Source organism: Megascapheus bottae, chromosome 22, assembly GCF_031878675.1.
Source record: "Megascapheus bottae isolate mThoBot1 chromosome 22, mThoBot2.hap1, whole genome shotgun sequence".
NCBI lineage: Eukaryota > Metazoa > Chordata > Mammalia > Rodentia > Geomyidae > Megascapheus > Megascapheus bottae.
Genome location: NC_143530.1, coordinates 9,567,874 through 9,585,315, shown reverse-complemented (window position 1 = coordinate 9,585,315; position 17,442 = coordinate 9,567,874). Strand labels below are relative to the sequence as shown.

General features: G+C 55.9%; 1 protein-coding gene and 1 pseudogene across 1 annotated transcript; both read right to left on the bottom strand.

Moving 5' to 3' along the window:
* Nucleotides 1-3,681: 3,681 nt before the first annotated feature.
* Nucleotides 3,682-4,067, bottom strand: LOC150047726 (activated RNA polymerase II transcriptional coactivator p15 pseudogene; annotated as a pseudogene).
* Nucleotides 4,068-10,785: 6,718 nt separating this feature from the next.
* Kcnk17 (potassium two pore domain channel subfamily K member 17) lies at nt 10,786-17,044 on the bottom strand. Its single transcript, XM_090355315.1, has 5 exons — nt 16,713-17,044; nt 14,872-14,986; nt 13,571-13,731; nt 13,256-13,430; nt 10,786-11,453 (listed from the first exon to the last, which is right to left on the bottom strand). The coding sequence occupies exons 1-5, from the start codon at nt 16,947-16,949 to the stop codon at nt 11,143-11,145; spliced, it is 999 nt and encodes a 332-aa protein (XP_090211441.1). The 5' UTR covers nt 16,950-17,044; the 3' UTR covers nt 10,786-11,142.
* Between the last annotated feature and the right edge of the window lie 398 nt (nt 17,045-17,442).

Here is a 17,442-nt window from a genome sequence, read left to right as displayed (position 1 = left end):
CTCAACAAAACAGGCTGGACTCTGTGGTGTTTGCTTGGCATCCCAGCTGTGGGGAAGGCATGGAGTAGAAAGATTGTGGCCCGAGGAAAACAACAACAAAAAAATGTGAGATCCTATCTGGCAAAAACAAAATAAAAGGACAAGGAGATTGCAGAGTGAGATTTATGTCTCCAGGCTCCTTTACCTTCCTTTATTCCATTCCCTCCCTCTAGTACCTCCCAGGATAACACATTTCTCTTTTATTAAAAAAAAAAAGTGGTGTGCAACCACTTAGAAAACTGGCCACATGCTTAGAAAACCGGCCCCATCTTTAACACGGAACACTTCTCTCCCCAGCACCTAGCTGTTCTTTCCTGGGGCTCCTTTCCTGTAGAATCACCCTAGATGGCTGCACAGCCCCAGGGCAGGACTCCAAATACCCAGGGGTGGTGGGTGAGTAAATGGCAGTGCTTTTCACAATGGCATGGTATACAGCAAGGAGAAGAAATGTGAAGCTAGGTGTGGTAGTGCAGTCTGTAATCCCAGTGTTTGTGCTTAAGGGAGGAGGAGTACGAGTTTAAGCCCAGTCCAACCAACATAGAAAGATCCTGTCTCAACACAGACTCAACAACTAAGTACCCCCAGAAGGAACCACACACACAGAAGATATGACTTATTACTATCATCATCATCATCATTATTATTATTATTATTATCATTTTACCAGTCCTGGGCTTGGGCTCAGGACATGAGTACTGTCTTGAGTTTTCTCAAGGCTAGAGCTCTACTACTTAGCCTCAGCACCAGTTCCGGCTTTTTCCTATATATGTGCTACTGAGGAATCGAACCCAGGTCTTCGTGCATGCTAGGCAAGCATTCTACCACTATGCCAAACTCCTAACTCTGTGACTTATTATTGTTATTATTATTTAATTTTTTTTCTTGTCAGTCATGGAGTTTGAACTCAGGGCCTGGGCACTGTTCCTGAGCATTTTCACTCAAGACTAGTTAGTACTCTACCTCTTGAGCCCCAGCGCCACTTCTGGTTTTCTGGTGGTTCCTTGGAGATAAGAATCTCTCAGACTTTCCTGCCTGGGCTGGCTTTGAACTAGCGTCCTCAGCTCTCAGCCTCCTGAGTAGCTAGGATTATGAGCGTGAGCCACTGTGACTGCTTTTCTTAACCATGCAATTCACAGTGGGAGTGGAAGCAGCCAGACTTCATTAAGAATGGGGTGGTGTGGTCACATCTGTGTGACGTGGAAACCCAGCCACAAGGAATCCACAGCTGCAGGCATCAGGAGACAAGCTGCTCCAGGGGTGCAGGTTGTTGGGGGGGAGCTTAAGAATAGGGGACTGGGAAAGCAGGGCATTGAGACTCAGTACCTTGAAGATCCTGCACCCGCCCAGTACCTGCACAGTCCAGATCCTGACGGAGAACTGGAGGCCGAGTCCATGGGGCCCTGAGGGCTGGACCTTCCTGCTTGGCCTGAGCACCACAGGGTGACACCCCAAAGCTCAGCTGGGGAACAGGAGGTTGGCACAGGATCCCAGGTGCCTCTGCACTATCAGAAGAGAATAGAAACCAAAGAGAAGTGGGCCTGATGACTGAAGGGTCAAAGGAGGGAGAAACATGTAGAATGGATCCCAGCTCTTAAGCTACACTCCGTTAGGATGAGTGTTGGCTCTGCTACCTCTATTCCCGTCCCAGCCCAGTCCTATCCAGCTTGCAATGGCTCCTCCAGTTCTGGCTCTAGATCTTCTGCTTCCTTCACCATTCGTCCTCCTTCCTCCTCTTCTCTCAAGGAAGCAAAAGTTTTCCTTCCTGGCTCAGAGCCCAACTGAATACATAGCCCATGGTTTCAGGATGGTTTGTTTCTATCACCTGTTTCTTACTCAGCGGCCGTGGAAATGTCGTGCCACATCAGCTCACCCTGACTCAGTTTCCTTCTTTCTTTTTGTTTTCATCTTTCTCTGGCAATCCTGGGATTTGAACTCAGGGCTTTGTATCTACCGGGCAGGTGCTCTACCACTTGAGCCACGTCTCCAGTTGCACTGCCCCTTTGTTTGGGTTTGTTTTCTGTCCACCTTCTGAACCTGCATCTCTGAAACTGTGTGTGTGTGTGTGTGTGTGTGTGTGCTGGTTGTGGGATTTGAACTCAGGGCCTGGGCACTGTCCCTAGGCTTCTTTGGCTCAAGGCTAGTGTGATATCACTTGAGCCACAGTGCCACTTGAGGTTCTTTTGCTCATTGGAGACAAGGGTTTCATGGACTTTGCTGCCTGGGCTGGCTTTGAACTGTCATCCTCAGATGTCAGTCTCCTGAGTTGCTAAAGATGTGAGCCATCATCATGATTACTATTATTGTTATCATTGATAATAGATAGGGTCTTGTTACGTTGCCCAGGATGGCCTTGAACTTGCATTCCTCATCTCAAGTAGCAGCCACTGTTAAAGTCCTGTCTCTGCATATGGCAACTTTCAGACATAGTTTCCACAGGCAGACATGCCTCGAGGCAGCGTGGTCTCCATTGGCTGAGCGCCTTGAGAGTGCCAGGCTTGAGTGTTCTGTTTGAGGAACTCTGGCTATGAGTGTCCAGCAAACCTGGCAGAGGCTGGCCAGAGTGGAGAACCCATAGTTCTAGGACCCGAGGCCAGTCTTGGGCAGCGCTGGCAGGTGGACCTGAGGGTGGTAGTGGTAGTGGCGTGGTGGTGGGACTGTCTGTTCCCACAGAATGAGAGACTGGCCATTGTCATATGGTTGGCCACATACATCAGCCTGCACGATCTGGAACCTGAATTCATCAGGAAGCTTTTTAGCCCTGTCTCTCTGTGGGTATGCATGGAACTTTCTAGAAAAGAGCCTCCGGCCCTCCCTCTGCCCCCCTGCCCCAGCCAGGAGGCCCAGGGCCATTTGAGATTCTGCCAAAGGCACAGCGAGAGGAAGCTGGCCCAAGTAGGAGTCTCAGTTGGCTTGCTTAGAATTTTCTTCTTTATGTTCTGTTTATTTTCTCCAGATTTGTTTCCATGGCTACAGGTTACAGGTGGATGGAAGACTGAGTGACTGAAAGATACTAGGATCAAAGGAAACCAAAGGGGGGGGGGAAGCAATTAAAAAAAAAAGCCCTGCGTAATCCTCAGGATTTAGTAGATATGGGATGACGTAGAGAGAGAGAGAGAGAGAGAGAGAGAGCGAGAGAGAGAGAGAGAGAGAGCGAGAGCGAGCGTTGGCTGGGTCTGCAAGGATCCAGGTATACAGCCTTTGGATAATCTGATAGCGTCTGATGGCATTTATATTTCATTGTTCAATTACTTTTATGTTGTTGTTCCAGTACTTGATTTTGAGCTCAGGGACTTGTGCACTTGCTTAGCTCTCCTTCCCCAGACTGGAGCTCTACCACTGGAGCCAAACCTCTACTTCTGTGCATTTATATTTATATTTTATATTTACCTCCTTTTTTTAAAAACTGAACTTTGTTGTTGTTGCCAGTCCTGGGGCTTGAACTCAGAGCCTAGGAGCTGTCCCTGAGCTGCTTTTGTTTTTTTTCACTCAGAACATTTTTAATAATGCACATTAAAAAAAGGACTCATTTTACAAATTGTTCTGCAATCCAAATATACAACAGCTTGGGAAACATTTTAGAAAACAAAGCCAATGTAAAAAGAAGAGCAAATAGAGCAGTACAGGTTTTATATGGCTCCGATTTTACAGTTTTCTGACTGTATCATCAATATCAGAAATCTGTTCCTTCAGCTGGCTCCATTGCTCCAGATTTAAAGAAATTCCTTTTCTTCCGGGTTTCATTTCACCTTCTGGGTCCATCGAATATTCTCTAATGTCAATTAGAACTTTCCCTTTAAAGTCCCGAACACTCACATACCTCATTTTCCCAATCTGAAACAAGTTATCACCTCTGCTGCTGCTGCTCTGCTTAGAAGATGCCAGAGCTCTTGAAGTCTCACCTGTTTTTTTGCTTTTTTTATAGGCTTTTCTGTAGCAACCTGCTTTTTCCTCTTTAACTTTTTGTCAACTTCACTATTAGAATCACTGCCAGAAGAGCTGGAAGAAACAAGTTTCTTTGACTTAGGCATTGCTCCGCTCTCACATGGAAAAGCTCAAGCTCGCTCGCACCGAACTCCCTGAGCTGCTTTTGCTGAAGCCTAGTGCTCTACCACTTAAGTCATAGCTCCACTTCTGGCTTTCTTGGTAATTTATTGGCAGTAAGAGTCTCACTGACTCTCTGGCTGGCTTCAAACTGTGATCCTCAGATCTCAGCCCTCTTGAGTAGCTAGGATTAAAAGCATGAGCCACCCATGCTTGGCTTGAGCCTTTCCTTTTCTGTTTCCCGATAAATCTCAGCCCTATGCCACTCTATGTATTCTCAAATTATCCCTTGTCACTCCCTATCCTATTTCCCAAACTGCCCTTTCTTTTTTTTTTTCCCCCCCTGTTGATGCTCTGCTGCATGTGACAACCACTAATTCATATTAGGCTGTAAAAAGACACCAGCCTGTACTAACCCTTGCTAGCTGGGTGCCCAGGGAAGACATTTGGGCACTGGAATCCACTCTCTATGAGCCATGGTTTGGATCTTACATGTGCTGTGGGCTCTCTTCCCATCTCTTCCCTTCTTGTCTTCATCCTCTGTATAGAGGATTCTGTTCCCCGCTCCCCCACACCTTCCCCCAGCTCTTGCAGTTATTGTGTAATTTTTTAATTAAATGTACTAGGGATTAAACTCAGGGCCTTGTCTTTACTAGGCAGGCACTCCACCCCTTGAGCCATGCTCCCAGCCTCTCTTGTTTTTGGTTGGTTTTGCAGATAGGATCTCCAGCTTTTGCCTGGCTGCTCCTTCCTGTGCCTCCTGAGGAGCTGAGATCACGGGTGTTTTTCTGCTGGAGGCCACCCCTGTCATGTAAGGCTGCAGGCTCCAGAGGTGACACTAGACAAAAGCCTGCCCACCTGTCTGTGAGGCCCAGAGTGGCTCCCAGAAGCCTCATGCAGCATGCCAGATCTAGAGCTGACTGTGCTTCGGGATTCCTGGGGGCTGGGCCCTTTGGGATCACCCCCCCACACACACACACACACTGTCTCTGGCTGTGGTTTCTCAGGCTGTGTGACATGGCCTCATCGCGCCTCCTCACCTCCACTCTCCCTTTCTGTGTCCGCAGCCTCACCCTGAGCACTGCTGCCCCCGCTGAGTCACGGGGAGGCTGTTCACGCCCCTCCACTCCCAGGGCCACTGTGTGTAGGAATTCAGGGCAGACACAAGGTACACAGCACCGAAGGCCAGGCCCTGGGCCCTCCTGTCCCAGCAGGGCTCCCCGAGGACGAACAGTGTCCCCTCACCCTCTTTTCGTCTCTTGTTTTCTGTCCCGAGCCCTCTGTGGCACTGCTGGACACGAGGCTAAACAGAACACTCAGCCAGCTTCTCTGGACAAAGACCTTCCAGAAAGTTCCTCACTTTCTGTTTTCAGAACACACCTTGGGCTAGTCTTGACTCCACCCCCTCCAGGCAGCCCTCCATGCTCCTGGACCCAAGGGACAAAGGTAGGGGACCTGGGTACTTTGAGAAGAGCCAGGGACAAAACAGAGCCGTCTGAGTCCGGTCTGGCTCCCCTGTCCCCTGCCCCAAGTCTAAGGGCCCCTTGGAGACTCTGCTGCGTGCAGAGCTAGGTGGCAGGGCGGATTCTGGGAGCAGAATCCCCCTCCCCCTCTCCCCTCTCCCCCTTCTCTCGCTCCTCTTCCCCTACCCCGACTTGTTTCCCTGAACACTGGTGGGGTAACCTGGCTGATTTTCACCTGAGCTGGCCCAAGCCCCACACCCTCCATTATCCACCACTGCATGTCAAACCAGGCACCTCCAGTGCCATGATAGTTGACAATCACCATGGCAACACGTGAGCACCAGGAAAAAGTGAAAGGAGACCCAAAGTCCCCAGAAAAGACTTGTTCCCTCTCTCTCCACCCTCCTGGTGTTGTCCTCAGTCATGATGGGTGCACACACCACCTGGCCCAGCAGTCATGTCTGCACCGTCGCACCCAGCCATTTGCTGAACTGGAGTCTTAGGGACTTTCATGTCCAACTAACCCACCTCTAATGACAACTAGTGGGGACACGTGGGTGTGGCTCTAAGCACACTCAGTAAGAAATATCAGGGTACTCTCTCACCATCCCTACAAAACAGGCGTTTCAGGTGGAGAGCCTCGGTTTGGCTTACTTTTTGGTGTCTGTCCTGGAGGCTCCAGGAGGAGGAGGAGGGGGGTTGGGGGGAGAGGCAGGCCCCGTACTTACTCCCCACGTGGTCTGGCGCTCTAGGGAACTTGAACTTCACGCTGAGGGTTCTGGGGAGAAAGCAAACAATCCCACACTAGCCCAAACAACAATATTTGTGCAGCTTGGTGCTAACTGCTCCCTCCTGGCTCCCGGACAGCACCTGGCCTGCTGTCCATCCGCAGTTCCTTCCCACGGGGCTCCCTTCTCACCACCCTGCAGCCTTCCTGGCTGCCTCCCCGGCCCCACCCCGATCTGGGTAGTGGAGGAGCCGCAGGTTGTTCTGGGAGGATCATATATATATATATATATATATATATACATGGCTCCTTTCACCTCTGTGAGGGAGCTTGACCTCAGCGCCCGAGTGCTGTTCCTCAGCCTTTTTTTGGGGGGTGGGGGTGGGGGGAGATGGGGGGAGTCAATTGGAGAGAAGAGTCTCACAGACTAACCTGGCCTGGTTGGCTTGGAACCATGATCCTCAGATCTTCCCTTTCTGGGAGCCTGGATGACAGGTATGAGCCGCCGGCACCCAGAACTGGCTTTTTTTTGGTCTGTTCTTTGTAACTGGTGCTAGAGATGGAGCCCAAGGCCTCGGGCTTGCAAGGCAAGCACTCTGCCATTGAGTCACATGCCAAGGCCCTGTGATGGAGCTTTCTGTGTCTGCTTTTCTCCTCCCTCAGGCTCAATTCTTCCTTTTCCGTTCCATCCTTTTCTTTGCCTTTCCTGCCCCTTCCCTACCTTTCCTTTATCTTGTATTCTGTTTTCTTTTCCTCTCTCCCCTTCCCATCCCATTTTTTCTGTGGCTTCCTCCACTCAGTCCTCAGTTCTGGAATCTTCTACCTGGTCCATCTTCCCTGCCCCTTCCCTGCTCACCCAGGTCACACTCACAAGTACCCACGCCTTGATCCAGCCTTTCCTGATTGTCACCCACTCAATTATGCTCAAACACCCACCGTCCTTCATCGTCCTTGCAGCCCCGACCAGCTCCAGCATTTGAATCTCTTGACGTTAACTCCACATTCATCCAACCACTCCTCGCCTCCTCGCCATGTGCAACATGTGCCTCCTCTCTTCAAAAACGAAAACAAAAACAACCAGTTCCTCTTGCAAGGCCCACTCACAAGCATCTCCCCTGCTTTGGCTTCCCTTCCCACAGGTCTTGCTGGAGTCGTACTGGACTGGTGTTTGTGTACATGCTGAGGGTAGCTGGCACATGATGAAGCAGGGTCTGGCAGTGTCTGGCCTGGCTTACACCATTATAGCCCTGCAGATGTGTATGACCCAGGAGGCAATATGAAATCCTTGCTTCTCAGTGGATGGCACCCTCTGCCCAGGCTTCCTGAGGTCCCCAGAGGGACAGAGTCCAGCAGGCCCTAGGGGCCACCCGCCCCTGTCCTTATCTGCCTGGCTTTCTTTTCTCTCCACACTTGTCTTCCATGTCAGTTCATTCCCCAGTCATGCGTGGATAGCCAAGTCCTGTTCCAGGTGCTGGGACACAAACCAGACCAAGGGCCCAGCCCAGCTGCACCTCACGCAGTGCCTGCACATTCTCAGCTCCCGATTCACCTTGGTGTGCCCTTCTGCAGTCTCTCCAGGGGGTGCTTAGATAAAAGGGGAGGCCTGGGGTGAAGAGCTTTCACCCCAACACCGCATCCGAGGCAGGGGTGAGGCTGGATGTGACTGGTGACAGGGGCTGAGCTCTGGACGGACGCCAACCCAGTGTGGCATCTGACTGGACACTCTGGGCACCGGGATGACACATGTGCTAGGTGGGGTAGAGAGGTCAAAGGGCAAGCAGGTCCAGGAGGGCTTCTGGGAAGAAGAGGCCCAAGGGGCTTCGGGAAGTACGGGGGGGGGGGCAGTGGAGGACGGAGAGGGACGGGCATCTGAGGCCAGTGACGGATCAGCAGCGAGGTGGCATCTTCTTCTCCATCCCTCTCCCCATGCCCATCCAAGTGGTTCTGGGGTGGGCATGAGAATTTCTGCCTGGCAGAGGCAGTGCCTGGGATCCAGAGAGGTTCTGCTACTCCTCAGAGGTGGCACAGCAAGCAAATGAGAGTCAGGAGTCCAGAGGGGAGTAAATAAAGGAGACCATGGAACATGGAGGCTCTGATCAGGTGCCCGACAGTGGGCAGGATGGTGGCGAGGGGCTCCTGGCAGCCAAGGGAATCCACTCAGCATGGTTAGTTCTTGTGCCTGGACAAGGGTGGCCTGGCAGGGGTCCAGCTCAGGTTGGCAATCTGCCATCAGGCCCCAGGCCCACATGAGGACACTGACAGGTGGGGAGAGGCGCGGGTGGGCTGAGGCCTGGGGAAGGTGGAGAAGGGATCGCCCCAGCTCCAAGAATGACTTCAGTTAGCAAAGGCCAAGGAGGCGGAGAAGCAAGAGTCAGCCCTGGGTTCAGACATGAGTGGGAAGCTGAGCAGCTGCAGACCCCGCAGCCAGGCTGTGTGCATGGGGGAGGGCCGAGGTCAGTGGGGCCGGCCACAGGGAAATGCGCTTGGGGACTGCAGCCTGGGGTGGAGAGGGGTGAGGTAAGGGCCTGGGGTGATGGTGGTGTGTGTGTGTGTGTGTGGGCAGCTCTGCCCAGCTTCAGCTCAGCCCCAGGAATTCTCGGGGACTCACTGAGTCAAGTCTGGCTCTGGTCTGCTCCTAACAGGAATGGAGACCCAGTGTTGGTCTGCAGCCAGCATGGAGCCCACCCGGGGAGCTGAGGGGGGGGAGCCCTGTGCGGATCTCTCCATGTCTCTGTGTCTCTGCATGTCTCTGAGGACTGGGCAGGTGTGGGGAACTCTCAGCCCTGAGCTGCACGGGCCTGGCAGTGGTGGCCAGCTAGGCAGACACAGAGGCCGTGGAGCAGAGGTTCAACTGAGCCACAGGGAAAATGACACAGCGGGGAGTGGCTGGCTACTCCTCACAGCCAGGCCTGGCTTCCAGGAAGAGACGCCTGGCTTCCAGGAAGAGACTCCCAACACAGCCCGCACAGAGGGAGGGGGAAGGGGGCTGCCTTAGGGTCCAGCTTCCACCAAAGGTCTCCTGTACCCCATCAGAAAATGGCATTAAAAATACCAGTGCTTGGCTAGGTGCCGGGGGGTTGGGGGGGGCTCACGCCTGTCATCCTAGCGAATCAGGAGGGAGGGTGAGATCTAAGGATCATGGTTCGGAGCCAGTCAGGACAGGAAAGACCCTTATCTCCATTTAATCACAGAAAAAGCTGGGAGTGGTGTTGTAGTTCAAGTGGTAGAGCACTAAGTCAAGCAAAAGGCGCTTAGAGACAGCACCTAGGGCTTGAATTCAAGGCCTAGGACTGGTGAATATAAAAAAAAAAAAAAAAAACAAGGAAGGAGGGAGGGGAGGAGGGAGAGGCATTGTTTTGGAGGGATCCACGTGGCAGTGCCCAGTGTGGGCCAAGAGGTGGAGGTCTGCCTGGAGGACTGGCTTAGGAGCAGCTGGATGGTCCCAGGCCATCTCCACACTGAGAAACCCAACACACCCTGCTTGCTGGCCTCTGCCCGAGGCTCCTCTGTGAGTCTGTGTCCAGACCCTCATTCCTGGCCACGAGTGTGATGACATCAGCCTAGGATCCCCCACCCCACCCCAGCACAGCCCGGCCCTGCATCGAGTCACCCATGGCTCTGTCCAGCTGCCTGGCTGGATGGAGAGGGGTCACAGGAGGTGTCCCGTAAGCCGGGCTTGCTAAGCCTCTGCTCCCCCGTCATGTGGGGAGGCTGTACAGGGCCTGGCCAGGGAGTGCTGACCTCTGAGGCGTTTGTGGGTCCCTGAATGACACATCACAGTCAGGGTTCTGGACACACAAGTTTTCATCCAGGCACGGAGATTTTATCTCCATGCTGAAGGGGTGTGTGTGGAGGGGAAGGGGGGCGGGGAACTGCATTTCAGCGCTGCCTTGTGATTGGCTGAGAACTGCAGAGCTGGAGAAAGGAACCACTAGGATGGGCCAAGGGTGGGTGGGCTCCAAATCCATCCCCCTCTCACCCCCAAGACCTCAACCCCTCCTTATCACTGCCCTGCTGCCTGCCTCAGTGAGCAAAGACCCAAGCCCCTCCCTGCTTGTTGGATTTGGACTTCAGGGTTTCAGTGACTCTTCTCATTGGCTATGGAGTAGACATAGGTACGGAGCTGACCAATCAGAAGCCTTCTCATGAACACCCTTCTCAGTCCCCTAGGTAGGTCCCAACTGGGTCTGCATGGATGTTGGGGGCCAAAGAGTTTGGTGGGAGAGACAGAGAAATCAAGACTGGTCTAGGGGCCGGGTGCTGTGTGTATGAGCACACCACCGTGGGGAGCTCCGAGCCTCCGTGTACGGCCGAGCCTGCAGCTCCCAGCGCAGCACAGGCCATGGCCTGCACATCGGCATTGGCTTTGAGGATGAAGGGCAGGCAGCCAAGTCTTCTGTCCACTCTGGGCAAACTCACCTGGCCAGAGGGTGGCTTCTCTCTCCAGTCCTGGGGTGCTGCCTTTGTTTCTGAGTGTGTGTATCAGAAACACCCGAAAGTCTTAAGTAGGGCATTTATTTGTGTCTCACATAAAGGAAGTTGTGGGGGATCCAGGGTTGTACGATGACTCTGTTACTATAGCACAAATCTCAAGCCTGGTGTTTACCTCCTGGCACAACATGACCACTGGAGCTCCAGCCATTAGGCTGCCATTGCAACTAGAGGAAGGACATAGGGGAAGAAGGAAAAGCATGCTCCACTCCCAAATTCACATCTCCTGAGTCACGTGGGATACATAAGCCTCTTCCTATCCCATTGGGTGGGATTTAAATCATATAAGTTGCATGTGGCCTGCAAAGGGTGAGGCAGACAATAGAGTCTGGGTCTTGGGTGGGTCCTGTGCCATGCTTAGAAATCTGAGGTCCCTTACCCTCAGCTGTCCATGCCACAGCATCCAACTTGAGTGGAAGGTTCCAGACACTGTGTGACTCCCTCAGGGCCCTCTGGGTAGCAGCCCGGCTGTGTGCAGTGGGGCCTGGGCTCTCCCTCTGGGCCCCGCCTCCAGTGTGGGGAGCTGGAGGCCTGCTTGGAGGGGTGGTGGAAGCAGGAGCGCGCCCCGCCTGGGGTCTCCAGGAGAGAGAGCATCAGCTTGATGATCAGGGCCAGCCAGGCCATGCCGAAGAGGATCCACAGAGACACGACGTTCTTGTACCACAGCGGGTACCAGCGCGCGGGGTCCATCCCTGGGGCGGGGTGGGGCCCGGAGGTCAGAGGCTGGGGGCTCAGGACCTTGCTCCCAAACACAAGCCATGCCCCCGAAGGCTCCTGGCCCAGCAGCTACCACCCCTGGGTTCCAGGAGGCCTGCGGGATCCAGGTCCTGGGAATAGAGGCTGAGTCTCCCTGGTGGTTTTCACCAGTGGGACCCGGACCAGGGCCCCCTCCTCCACCTCCACCTGCTCATTCAGGGCCTCTGCTCTTCCTCATCCCCCCCTCCCCATTTGTCAGTTGTGGGGCTTGAACTTATGGCCGGAGCACTGTTCCTGAGCCCCTCTGTGTTCAAGGCTAGCGCTCTCCCACTGGAGCTTCAGCTCCACTTCTGGCTTACGAGGGAACATTGGAGAGACCTGTCTCTTGGACTTTCCTGCCTGGGCTGGCTTCCAAGCGTGATCCTCAGATCTGTCTTCTGAGTGGCGGGGATTATAGGCAGGAGCCTGGGGTGGCTGACAGAGCCCCTGTCAGAGCCTCAGGAGCTCTGCCTCCCGCCCTGCTGCCTGCCTGTCTTCTTACGTCTGAGAGGGGCAGGTTGCCAGGGAGAAGCAGCAGACCTTGGGAGCTGTGTCCACCTTGGTTCTCAGGGGCTGGGTGTGGGCCTGGGCACCCTTGGCCCAGACGCTGCCCCGTTCCCTGCCTCCCGGGTCCAGCGGGGTCGGCACAGAGCAGAGCGGGCTGGCGGGCTGTGATTGCGTTAGGATGATTGAGTTATGGGCCGGTTCCGCCCGGGGCCCAAATGAGATCAGCAGTGTGGCAGCTCCCGCTCGCTGCGCAGGGCCCCGGCCTTTTCTCCCCTTTATTTCATTGTGTGGCCCACATCGAGCTGGCAGCTGGCAGGGCGCTCAGCTGAGCTGCAAATGTAATTGCGTGGGTATGGGTGAGGGAGGGGGTGAGGGCACAGTGGGGGGAGTGGGGGGGGTCTTCTGGCCACAGCGGTGGGGACTTGGGGACAGTGGCATCCAGGCACTGGGCCTCTGCATTCCCATCCGAGAGGGGGCTTGGCCTGTTCCTGGGGGGTAGGGTGGGGGGGCGGTCTGGGGACAGGAGAGCGCTGAGGTTTTGAGGAAGGTGTGGAAGATTCCAGAACAGGTGTGGCCTGAGGGTTTCTGCAGTGGAAATTGATCCTAGACATGCCTGCTCTAAGACCTTAACCAACTCACCAACTCCTTGCTCTGCCCTGGGCCTCAGTTTCCCCTTCTTCCTGCAGGCAGGGAGGGGCGGCCTGGCCAGGCTGGTGAATTCATGCTCCAGACCCACCCCGGCGTCTGTGTCTCACGGGGCAACCTCAGTTGAGGGCAACTGGCCGCCCAACTTGGTGCTAGCTGAGTGCTCTGGCTTGTCACCTTGCTGAAACCTCATCTCCACAACTCAGGCAGGGAGAGCTGTGGCTCATACCTGTAAATCCCAGCTACTCAGGAGGCTGAGATCTGAGGCTTGGGGTTCAAAGCCAGCCTGGGCGGGGAAATCTGTGAGACTCTGATCTCAAATGAACTACCAGAAAACCGGAAGTCATGCGGTGGCTCAGAGTGATAAAGTAGTGCTAGCCTTGAGCAAAATGGCTCAAGGATCTCATCCAGGCCCAGGCCCTGAGCTCAAGACCCACCACTGACAAAACAAAAATCAACCCAGGCTGGGTCCCTTCAATCAGGGGGACCCAGCCTGGGGGAGGGAGGGGGTGGCTTCTGTACCCAAAGGAGCCTGGTGAGCCCAGGGCAGGGCTACCGCCTCCCAGGGGGACATCTCCCTGGCACCGCCCCCCTGCCAGGCGCTCACCAATCACGTAGTCACCAAAGCCCACGGTGCTGAGCGTGATGAAGGCGAAGTAGAAGCTCTCCAGGTAGCTCCAGCCCTCCATGTAGGAGAAGAGCAACGGCGGCAGCAGCAGGAACAGCAGCAACCCCGACAGCAGAGCACCTGCACCTGCCAGCCACCGGGCCTTGGCAGGGTCCTGGGGTGACCAGGACAGGATGGGGGGCACTGGGGGTCTTCTGGCCCCTCGTGGTGCCCCTCGGTTTCCTACCCAGGCCTCTGGGGCCTCGCTCGACCAACCTCCCTGTGAGTTGCCCCCCTCTGGATCCTGCCCCTCACCTGCCGGCCGCCCCCCAGGCGGTGGGCACAGCCGTGCACGCCCCGCTGCATGAGACGCCCCAGCCGGTTCAGCACCACCAGGTTGAGCGGGATCCCCACCAGCGCGAAGAAGACGCAGAAGAGGCGGGCTGCCATAGTTTGGGGGCTCAGGTTGCCATAGCCTGAGACAAGAACAGGGTGCTCAGGGGCCCGACCTGCCCCATGGAGGGCAGAGGGCGTGGAGAGGGCAGACGCCGGCCCGGCCTCCAGCTGAGGCTTCTGTCCTTCTGTCCCTGTCTCTGTGTCGGAGTCCTCCGAGGCCACTCGCCCACGGCACCCCTCATTGCTAGAAGACCCCACAACCGGCTTTCTATGCTTCAAGTACATTTCACCATCTGATTACTGCGTATACACCCGGCCTTTCCCTTTTTATGGTACTGAAATCAGGGCTTTCTATTTGCTAGGCGGGTCCTGTACCACTTCAGCCACACCTCCAGCCTTTTTTCCTATCATTTTTTTTTTTGAGATAGGATCTTCCTGGCATGTCTGGGACCACAGGCATGGCCTACCAAACCTGGTTTCTGTGTTGAGATAGGGGTCATGCTAACTTGCTGATGATAACCCAGAACCACAATCCTTCAGATCTCCAACGCCTAAGTAGCTGGGATTACAGGCATGAGCCACTGTGCCTGGCTGTGCATCTGTTTATTGGGTGTCCCCTCACATTGGAATGCCTGCTCTCTAGGGGGACTTGCTAGTCTAGCTTACCTAGAATAAGCATTCTGGCCCACACCCGGCAGAGCTGGTCTCAGGCCTGTCCTCGTGGCCAAGAGCACCTTGTATCCGTCAGATCCCAGTTTCACATTGGGGACTGGGGAGTGCTGGCCCAGGCAGGGGGGAGCTGGCTGGTGCCCCTGTCATGCATCATCTGCCCCTTGGGGGGAAGGGGTCCCGCCCCCCCCACCCTGGGTTGAGTGCCTCTGTTGAAAATCCCTTTGCTTCTTCCCAGAAGAAGTAGCAGCGCCTTCAAAGGCCACCGGGGCAGCAGGGCTGAAACCCACTGGCTGGCCAGGAGCTGGAGGCGAAGCCGGGGCTGCTGCGGGGGGAGACTGCCACCTGGTGGTAGATCGGTGCCACGCAGGGCTGCCAGCGTGGGGCTGGGCTCGTGTTCCCTGGGAGTCTCCGCTCCTGCCTCCGCTTTCCCACACCCCATCTCCTGCCTCCCCTGTGCAGGTGTGGAGGGCAAGAAGGACTTGGGGAGATCACAGAGCACCTGTGCAGGCTGTGCCCCAGGAACAGGCCATCCCCCATACTGCCCTTACCGATGGTGGTGATGATGGACACGGAAAAGAAGAAGGACCCCGTGAACTCCCAGCGGCCCATGCTGGTGGTGTTGCCCAGGAGGTGGGCCCCGGCTTTGTACGCTCGGATAATATCCTGGAAGAGAGGCTGTGCTGACCACCAGGGGCGGGGTGGACCCCACACACCACGCGGGCATCACCCGCCCAGAAGGGACCTAACCCCAATTCCCAGCAGTCCCTGCTATTTTGGCAATTAAGGTGTGTGTGTGTTGGGCAGGGAGCAGTCATGCCATCCTAGGCATGTGAAATCGTCTTCTCTGTGCCTCAGTTTCTCCAGGGGGGCTGTTGTGGGCATGCCAATTCGGACTAGTATTACAGTACTGGGAACATTACAGAGTAGGAATACAGAGAAGAAAAGTGCTCATTCTAATGCGGGCAAGGCTAGAAGGCTTCACATAGGAGGTGTGATTTGGCGTGTGTGTGTGTGTGTGTGTGTGTGTGTGTGTGTGTGTGTGTGTGTGTGTGGTGCAGCTAGCAGCACAAGGGGTTGGCTGGGAGGGAGGGGCTGGCGAGGGGGTGTGGTCTGGGCAGAGGGGGTGTGGTGGGTGGCAGAGGGCGTGGTCTTCGATGTGGAAGGGAGCATGTGATGGAGGTGTGGCCTGTGAAGGAGGTGGCGTGGCCTGCATCCCACATGGGCCTGGTCCAGGAGGACAGAGAGATCTTCAGAAGAGATCCCTGTCTCATGTGGGCAGCAAGGACCTGGGGTACCGTGGGGGCTTATAAAATTGGGGGGTGGTGGTGAGAGATTTAGAACAGATGGAAGAGAGAGGCCAGAAGCAGGGAGGCTTGCTCTTGCTCTTGAACCTGAATGGGAGCCAGGGAGAGGGTCTGGAGGATGGCTGTGGGGAAGTGAGCTGGGGCGGGGAGCTGTAGGGCTGGGGTAGGGAGTGAGGAGCTGTAGCGGAAGGCTCAGGGTCGAGACCCTGGCTTGGAGCTTTGGAAAACATTTACGTCCACTTAGAGCTGGGGCCCTCGCCACTCCCACACAATTTCCTGTTACCTTCTGTTCCCTGCCTTGGCCAGGAGGGAATTTGGGGTCACAGAGGCTGCCCTCCTCCAAGAGGCCCACACTGGGATGGGCGGGTGAGGCTTCAGGACAGGGGAACCGTGGTGTTTGGGGGACGTAACCAGGCTCAGGAAATGTGACGTTAACACAGCCACCAAATGGGACAGCTGCAGGTCTGGTGGCCCAGCTGGTGAGGTGGAAGAGCCCTCCACCGGCCTCTTTCCTTTCCTACTCTGCCCCAGTGACCCCCCCAGCCCTTCCCAGCACCAGAAGCAGGGGCCACACAGCCCTCACTGTCCAGAGACTGAAACTGAAGCAGGCTCACTCTGAATCTGCTGCTTTTCTTCCCCTCTCTCCCTTGCACCCGTCCCAGGCAAGCATGATTTGGCCTCTGCCACCATCCCACGATGCCATCCCCTCACCCTTAGGCCGCCGCTGACGCCCTCCCCTCCCCCAAAGCTCCTATTTGCACTCGCCACTCTCTTCAGAAAAGGCTCCCTGACACAGACACAGTACCACACGTGTACCATGGAGATCCAGCAAACTCTGCTGACCTGGACGGCCCTGCGGGCTTGTGACGAGGGACCAGGCCCGTCTGCCCCTTCTCCCCTAGTAGCACTGCGCGCCCCCCCCCCATCCTCTCTAGAGCTGGGATCCTTTCCACTGTGGAGCAGCCCGAGTCTGTGTTCCCTGTCGTGCCCACATCTGTCTGTCTGTCTGTCCTCCTTCACCTCTCTGGGTGCACCCCGAGCACCCCTGCCCCTCCCCGCCAGCCTGGGCCCAGCTCTCCCCTGACCCGGATCAGCAGGTCCAGCGCCGGGCTGTCCAGACACGTGTAGTTCTGTAGGAGATGCCACTTGTCCTGCTGGAAGCCACGGCTGGAATCCTCCACGGCGCGGCCCTCCAGTGCCCAGAACACGCCGGTGCCCAGTACCAGGTAAGCCAGGTAGATGAGCAGCAGCACCCCCGTGCCATGCACCTGGCAGCATAGGGCCCAGCAGTGGTGCGCTGAGCAGGTTCGCAGTGGACACATGGCTGGAGAGACCCAGGGCCCAGGCAGGAACTAAGTCAGCAAGGAAGGCTGGGGAGCTGGCCCACCCCGTCTCTAGCCCAGTGCCTGCTGGGGAAAGGTGCCGTGGGGTGGGACTGTCCAGCCCTCCAGCCTGGATCCAATCCTGGGGACAACAAAAGGCCTTGAGCCAGGGCCCCGCCTTGCCAAGGAGCGCCCACTCCACACCCAGGACAGGGAGAAGGAGGGGACTGTGGGCAGGAGAGGGGAGGACCCTGGGCACCCCAGCATTTCCCACAGCAGGTGGGGGAGAGACGCCTGCAAACCGCACAGAGGACGAGAAACAGGGGCCAAGTTTATTGTCTTGAGCTCAGCCTGAGTGCTGGTAGCTGCCAGCTGCCCCCTGCCACTCCCACCCCGAGGTCAGGAAGCTCACTGCAGCAGCGGGTGTGGGGGCGCGAGGACCTGGACCCTGGGCCTGCCCCTGCCTGCTGGGTGGAGGGTCCATGGAGCTCTC

Excerpts from the sequence above, each read along its gene's own strand:
- Kcnk17 (XM_090355315.1), bottom strand. The coding sequence starts at position 16,949 with ATGTGTCCACTGCGAACCTGCTCAGCGCACCACTGCTGGGCCCTATGC. Across the intron at positions 13,732-14,871 it reads GTCCATCATCACCACCATCG|GCTATGGCAACCTGAGCCCC; the intron begins GTAAGGGCAGTA and ends TTCTTGTCTCAG. Across the intron at positions 11,454-13,255 it reads CTTTGGTGACTACGTGATTG|GGATGGACCCCGCGCGCTGG; the intron begins GTGAGCGCCTGG and ends ACCCCGCCCCAG.